General features: G+C 40.0%; 1 protein-coding gene and 1 long non-coding RNA gene across 2 annotated transcripts; both read right to left on the reverse strand.

The window, feature by feature from the left end:
• LOC145877421 (uncharacterized) lies at window positions 1–1,430 on the reverse strand. Its single transcript, XR_014391717.1, has 2 exons — window positions 1,257–1,430; window positions 1–806 (listed from the first exon to the last, which is right to left on the reverse strand). It is a non-coding gene; the product is annotated as an uncharacterized LOC145877421 (long non-coding RNA).
• Window positions 1,431–1,755: 325 nt separating this feature from the next.
• LOC106602064 (5-hydroxytryptamine receptor 3A) lies at window positions 1,756–7,795 on the reverse strand. Its single transcript, XM_014194517.3, has 4 exons — window positions 7,696–7,795; window positions 7,318–7,487; window positions 2,485–2,606; window positions 1,756–1,998 (listed from the first exon to the last, which is right to left on the reverse strand). The coding sequence occupies exons 1-4, from the start codon at window positions 7,749–7,751 to the stop codon at window positions 1,756–1,758; spliced, it is 591 nt and encodes a 196-aa protein (XP_014049992.2). The 5' UTR covers window positions 7,752–7,795.
• Window positions 7,796–8,372: the final 577 nt, after the last annotated feature.

Genomic DNA, 8,372 nt, shown 5'->3' on the forward strand with positions numbered 1-8,372 from the left:
TACCCTGATATTCCTTTATTATGGTCCTTTACCTTTACTTTATACAGATGTGACCATGCTGATTTCTCCAAACACCCTGAGAGATACCACAAATACAGCCCAGCGCAGGTGGAGGAGATGATCGTGAAACTATTTGATATCTCAGCCTGAGGTTGAGAACCTGCTTAGTTAGGAGATAATATAAGGCCTTCACACTGCCTCTATAGGAAATAACACACTGTTGATTTGTTTCCACACTACTAATACTACAGCTACAGTCCCCATTACATGTATTCATTAGAGTTCTAGGGCTCTATTCTGGGGATTATAGTGCTTCAGTCCCCATTACATGTATTCATTAGAGTCCTAATTGCTAAATGTATTATTCCACATGACTGGCTAGTTCTAAACATGTTTAAATAAATATTTTTAAAGCTCTACTTAAGAATAAACATTTATTACACCCAGAAACTCAAAAAAACTAGCTTTTTGTTAGTGCTTGCAAAATTTCTGAAGACCCAAACACACCAATATTTATTGAAATATGGTTGTTAAATGCAAATAAAGAATTTATGACCAGAAATCTAATTGGTCGATCTCACATCGAGAACCAAAGGAGAAACATAAAATGATGAATGAGTAAATAATGAGGACGGTGAGATAGATACAGAAACAGATCAAGTCCACTTTGTTGGCAAAGCGATGGCGTCTTGCTTTTTTCTGGTCTTGTGCAGCCATTTTGTTGAGAAACTTCACCACCTCCTGGAAGGGTGTATTCTCTTCCTCTGAGGCATTCAGTTTGATGACAGTAATACCAGACTTGGATTCTAGACAACAGTAAATGAGAGAAAAAAGGATAACCTATTATTTATAACATGATTAAATAAAGATGTAAAAATGATTGACATTTTTGTAAAATGACAGTTTTCTGTGACAGATTAAAGATCAAATGTACTAGCTGGCCAGACGAGCGTACACGCAAGACAAATCGTAACAAGAAAATATTCTGGGAAAGACGTCAACTGCATGCTTTAACTGCAGCTAAAGGGTAAGAATGAAAAGGTTGTGCATCAATAAAATACAACTTGACTAGTTTATGGTGATGAAAGTAATTTATGGGGTACCCAGTAAAACTGGTTGCAATAACATCATTATCACGTCATGGTCAGGTTATAGCTGATTGTATAAGGATGTTTTGTTAATGTCTTCTTTGGCAACCATAAAAATATATTTTGCTCTGTGGGTAACTGAGATGACAGAAGAATGAAAAGGTTTACCCTCTTCATTGTCTGTGTCTTTAAGCAGCAAGTCTTTGGACTTGGAGAGGCTGCAGGGCCGGAGAGTACCACACTTAGCCAGACGTGTGAGCACCATAGACTGCAACGTGCTCAACACCAGGATGACCAAACAGAAACAGAAGTGCTTCCCTATGGAGAACAACGACAGAGAGAGATGTGTGAGTGTTATATGGTGGCAGAGAGGTACTGTGTACACGAAACCGACATCAGTGTGCTGCTAACAGTATAGCTTCCTTTACTGTCCTGTAACATACCGGGCTGGAAATAGTGAACCTCTGCTCACAACGGATCACTGTTGCTGTTCAGGATCACTGCTCCCAAACACGTGACCGTCCTTGACCACATACCAAACAATTGAGCTACAGAAAAATATCAAATTTGATAGCTCCCTTGGCGACATTTCAAGCTAGCTGTGAAATAAGCTTATGGAGCATTCTTAACTCTGTTACATACACACCCGTTGTAACAAAATGCTGTTTCATTCTGGTGCATTACACACAGGACACTCACGGATGATGGGGCTGCACTGGCCTCCTCCAGGCAGTAGGTCGTTGAGGATGATGAGGAACATGATGAAGCTGAGAACCAGTGTAACCTTGAATGAGATACGCTCGGCCCCTCCCAGCGGCAGGGCGAAGCTCACCACATCAGCCACAATGATCAGTATACTGGGCAGGACCAGGGACATAAACGGGTTTTCGGACCGCATTTTCAGCGACACCTGTGAAGACAGATGGGTAGGCCAGACTGAAATCATTTGTTTTTCGAGTTCTTGCATCTAAACGTATAGCATTTGTTTAAAATTGAAAGCGCATTACATTCCAAAATCAGACTTTGTCAGATGTTTTCAGAACTCAAAAGAAGCCTTGTGTCAATGAGTCCACATCCTTCACCATCGGTTTGCAGATCCAACTATGCCTTAACCCCAAATAAATGGGAAAAGAAACGCACTGCAAATTTGGACTGCAAATCTTTTTCATTAATTTGGAATTGTGGCATGTAGGTGGATCTACACAGTAGATAGCCTGGGATGTGTATTTATCTCAACGGAACAATACTTATGAAAATATCAGATACATTTTTATTTAAGTGTATTGTATTTTTTCTGTGTAAATGTTTAAGCTCTGCCCTTAAAAATAGGAAGAGTAAAGTATCTTTACATGTCTCATAAAAAAAACTACTGAAATCACCCGGAGCACTCACTAACCCATAGATAGTTGCGATCATCTCTGCCTCCTTTAGCATCGAGTTTCACGTTCTCGGTTAGCCAGTCCCCACGGTTTGCACTAGTTGTGCTCACAGCCCCAAAGTTCAGGAACATGCCACATCCTGGAAATGCAGATATTTTATACTAGTTCAGTCATTCAAAGATCATACCTTAGCTTCACACCCCTAAAAATCAGTTGACATCAAACTAAATAGGGAGTTGATTTGGCCATGAAATGCTGACAATTGCACGATTGCCCCGATCACTCCCATAGATTTTTTTTGTTTGTTAGTGATGGCTAAAGTTTGTAGTTGTTGTTCAGAGAACACTGAACCATGGAATACACTTTCTCCTGGCCCATAGACTACTTTCAGGGTGAGGAACCATCTAACATCAAGTTGTAAAAAAAAAAGCTTACAGGAGTAATCAAATAATAAGAATCTGGAAGATTTTTAAAGTGTTCCCGCTTTCAACATGCACACTAATAAAACACTGACTCCTCTCCTCCTGTTTCATACCGCTCAGAACACGTGTCTTCCACCGGGTGCACTTTTATAACCCCCAGTTCTCATGTCTATCGTCATGCAATACTGCTAAAACCATTTACCACAGTATCTATTTCGCTCTACTGACTTGAACTATACAACACATAAAAGCTTGCATTTGTTATGTTGTTTATCCTCTTACATCTAGACGTTCCGCTAGCGGAACACCTGCTCCAATATCCAATGATAGGCGTGGCGCGAATTACAAATTCCTCAAAAATACAAAAACTTCAATTTTTCAAACATATGACTATTTCACAGCATTTTAAAGATAAGACTCTCCTTTATCTAACCACACTGTCCGATTTCAAAAAGGCTTTACAACGAAAGCAAAACATTAGATTATGTCAGCAGAGTACCAAGCCAGAAATAATCAGACACCCATTTTTCAAGCTAGCATATAATGTCACAAAAACCCAGAAGACAGCTAAATGCAGCACTAACCTTTGATGATCTTCATCAGATGACAACCCTAGGACATTATGTTATACAATACATGCATGTTTTGTTCAATCAAGTTCATATTTATATCAAAAACCAGCTTTTTACATTAGCATGTGACTAGCATGTGACTAGCATTCCCACCGAACACTGCCGGTGAATTTACTAAATTACTCACGATAAACGTTCACAAAAAGCATAACAATTATTTTAAGAATTATAGATACAGAACTCTTCTATGCACTCGATATGTCCGATTTTAAAATAGCTTTTTGGTGAAAGCACATTTTGCAATATTCTAAGTACATAGCCCAGGCATCACGGGCTAGCTATTTAGACACCCGGCAAGTTTAGCACTCACCAATATCAGATTTACTATTATAAAAGATTGATTACCTTTTGTTGTCTTCGTCAGAATGCACTCCCAGGACTGCTACTTCAATAACAAATGTTGGTTTGGTCCAAAATAATCCATCGTTATATCCGAATAGCGGCGTTTTGTTCGTGCGTCCCAGACACTATCTGAAATGGTAAATCAGGGTCGTGCGCATGGCGCAATTCGTGACAAAAAAAATCTAAATATTCCATTACCGTACTTCGAAGCATGTCAACCGCTGTTTAAAATCCATTTTTATGCCATTTTTCTCGTAAAAAAGCGATAATATTCCGACCGGGAATCTCCTTTTAGCTAAACAGAGGAAAGTAAACAAAGCTTTCGGTCGACGCGGGCACGAGCCTGAGTCTCACAGTACTGTAACCAGCCACTACCCAAACGCGCAAATTTTTTTCAGCTAGAGCCTGCAAAGCCACGATTCAGCTTTTTACCGCCTTCTGAGACCCTATGGCAGCCGTAGGAAGTGTCACAGGACAGCTAAGATCCTCACTCTTCAATAAACAGAGACAAGAAGAACGACACCTTGTCAGACAGGCCACTTCCTGCATGAAACCTTGTCAGGTTTTTGCCTGCCAAATGAGTTCTGTTATACTCACAGACACCATTCAAACAGTTTTAGAAACTTTAGGATGTTTTCTATCCATATGTAATAAGTATATGCATATTCTAGTTACTGGGTAGGAGTGGTAACCAGATTAAATCGGGTACGTTTTTTATCCAGCAGTGAAAATACTGCCCCCTAGCCATAACAGGTTAAATAATTCTTATTCGTGCTTAACGTATTCATTTACCTTATTTAATTTGGGAGATAACTTAGGCCTACATTAAAGATTGTCCATCGTTATTATCATTTACAAAGGATGGTATAATGGTCGTTTTTTTCCCTCCTGAAAATTGAGCCAAAAATCAAGGACTGAACCAAATCAAAATGTTTGAACCATTACATCCCTAATATTCACTGTGTCCAGCCCAAAAGGCCAATTGGGTCTGCAGCATGCTGCACCGGCCCAAACACACCTCTGTTACCACAAACCTGGAAGGGACGGACTATCAGGTACAATGATGTATATATACACTGTACAGTAGAGGACTGATGGGGGGGCGCTGTGTTGAACCACCGTGCCTCCATCGTGGCACTCCCCCCACCATTGTATTTTTGTTTGGAAGCATTTGTTAATGTCTACATTTGTCTTTGCCACATTAATTATTTTACAGACTCCATAGAAACATATTGAATAACAGCTTCATACATGGATACACAGATAGTTTAGTGCCTAAAATAAGGGGTTAAATACTATCTCCATATATTCTTGCATACATTTTTTTTTTTAACCTTTAAACTAGTCTTGTGAGGCATGTGGGTGTTCGTGTTCCGTGTTCGTGAGAGACTCACCTTTCCATAGAAGGGTCATAGTGTAGCCCAAACTGTTCGGATGCTACAGACAGAAGTTGGCATATCGGCTGTACTGACTTCAGACCAGTCCTGTGACTGTTGTGGGGGTCATAGAGCAAAACGGAGAGAACTGTCATGTTCCTGAGAGTCTCATCTTAAATGTTTGTAGGCCAAACGGTATGGACGCTACAGACATTTTTGTGAGAAGACCGATTTTCGGGATGTCTCGTGGTCTGATAAACACCGCCCTAGCTCTTTCACCTTTCATCGCAGATGCGGAAGGGCGATATCGGCAGGCGCAGTGGATTGAAACGCATTTCATACGAAAAACATATCTATTTTAAATGTACTGATTTTTATGGGGATTATTATGCTAATTCGATTTCCACGGGGTCGTGGACATCGACTTTAGGGGAGTTTTAAAGTATACTTTTTTGAGATTACTAATGTTACTGTCACCACAACAACAAAATAATACTTAAATACATGTAATTTTGTACTTTAAACATTTAATTGAAATACTGTATAATTACATTCATTCCTATGGAGCACTGCTCCTACTGGGGAGTGGCTTTAAAGCCTCTCAATGGCCAATACATAGCATCAGCAATCCAGGGTTGATATACCCCTTGATTTATTCTAAAAAATAAATGTGTTACACATCTGAATTTTTGGGATTTTCTCCCATTTTTCCCTGCAGATTTTCTCAAGTTAGATGGGGAGCGGTGATGAACAGCAATTTACGTTTTTTTCAATGAGATTCAAGTCTGGGCTTTGACTGGGCCACTCAAGGACTTTCATATTCTTGTTCTGAAGCCATTCCATCGTTGTTTTGGCTGTAAATATTCACCCCCAGTCTAAGGTTGTTTGCACTCTGAAGCAGGTGCTCATCAAGGATGCATTTGGCTCCATTCAATGTTCTCTCTATCCTTACCAGTCTCTCAATCCCTGCTGCTCAACAGGGTAGGGATGGCGATAGAGGGTGATGAGCTGTGCCTGGTTTTCTCCAGACATAGTGGTTTGCATTCAGGCTAAAGAGTTCAATTTTTGTCTCATCAGACCACAGAATATTTTTGCCTTATTCTCTTGAGTCTTTCATGTGCCTTTTTGCAAACTCCAGACGTGCTGTCATGTGCCTTTTTCTCAGGAGTGGCTTCCGTCTGGCCACTCTCCTATAAATCCCAGATTGGTGAAGTGCTGTAGAGACTGTTGTCCTTCTGGCAGGTTCTCCCATCTCAGCCAAGAAACTCTGTAGTTCTGTCAGAGTGGTCATTGAGTTCTTGGTTACCTCCCTGACCAAGGTCCTTCTTGCCTGGTTTCTCAGTTTGATTTGACAGCCAGCTCTAGGCAGAGTCTGGGTAGTTCCATATATTTTTTATTTCCCAATGATGTTGACCACTGTGCTCTTGGAAACTTTCAACACTCTAGAAATTATTTTATACCCTTCCCCAGATATATGCCTCACCACAATTCCCGGAGATCTACGGACAGTTCCTAGGACTTTATGGTATAGTTTCTGCTCTGACATGCACTGTCAACTATGGGACCTTACATAGACAGGTGGATAGTGACATCTCAAGGATGATCAAAGGAAGATGGATGCACCTGAGCTCAATTTGTAGTGTCATAGGAAAGGGGTGTGAATAATTATGTAAATTCGATTTCTGTATTTCATTTTTTATTAATATGCAAACATTTCTAAAGACTTTCTCACTTTGTCATTATGGGGTATTGCGTGTAGATGGGTGAGAGAAACAATATGTTTAATTCATTTTGAATTCAGGCTGTAACAACAAAATGTGGAATAAGTCAAGGTGTATGAATACTTTCTGAAGGCACTGTACATCATTGGTAGGGAGGACAGTCAGGGAGCATATAAAACTCCAAAGATGACAAAAACTGAATTGCATCATATACGGAATTGCAGTAGGCTATACAGATTAAAACAACTACATTTTAGTTGTTTTTGGTAACATCTTGTTTTTAATAAGATCTTTGGTAAGTAATAGTGCGCAATAGCTGTTTAGCAGACAGAATGAGGATTGAAATGATGCACTTACCTTTAAGTGCCCATACATTGATGGCGATGGGGCAGAAATTTGAAGCGAAGGGGTTATTGTACAGATTGACCTCACAGCCCACCACAGTGTTCATGATGACCATGTGCTCTATAGTCCCGTTGCTGTGCACCAGCAAATCCTTGTTGCTGTGCTTTATCGTTGTTTGCACTCTTTAGACATGAGAGGTTGAGGACAGACAACTGAGGATTGATCTACTAAAACTGTCACAACTAAACATTTGGCCACAAAATAAATACTGTATCTCTAATTAATTTCTGTAGATGTTTCACTCACTATTTAGAAGATCATGTTATAAAAGGAATCAAGAATAAATTCAATATGACATAAGTTATTGTATTCTGTTGTAAGTGGACTCACCCATTAGTCACATGGAGTTCAGGAGTCCAGATTTTGCTGACAGGCAGGACCACCATATCATGATGATAGACTGATGTGTCCCATGATAAGTCAGGGTCTTCCCAAGACTGTAGTTTAGAAACAATCATACTGAGTAGTATTACAAAATGTCACATTTACTTGAATGTCTCGCTGAATTTATGTATGTGTACTTACCAGCATAACTTGCAGATGACTCTCGAAGCGGAGATCTTTTGTGTCCTATTTAGAAGATAATAAGGGATAAATGCCAACGTTCTGTACATTACCTTGGAAAGAAACGGGGGAGCATGTGTTATATTGTTGTAAGTATGTTGAAGAGAGGGAAAGATGGAAGTGTAGGGTCATTGGGGTTGGGGGGGTTTGGAAGGGATTTTGGGGATGGGGAGGGTCTATTATTAGTTAGTAGAGCTCTTTTTTTTCACAGAAGTACTAAGTTAGGTAGGATGATTTAGAAATATTGTAAACCGTGATTGACCTCACACTCCAGCACAGTAGGTGGCGGCATGCACCTTTAATGTTGGTTTGCGGACCGCCATTATATCAGAGAAGAAGATGATTACCTTGGAAATAATGGCCGACACGGAGTCAAGTCCCTTTGCAGTTTATTTTTCCAAGGTAATGTACAGAACTGAGGAGTTTATCCCACAGTTGCCAGA

Source organism: Salmo salar, chromosome 03, assembly GCF_965601325.2.
Source record: "Salmo salar chromosome 03, fSalSal1, whole genome shotgun sequence".
Classification (NCBI taxonomy): Eukaryota; Metazoa; Chordata; class Actinopteri; order Salmoniformes; family Salmonidae; genus Salmo; species Salmo salar.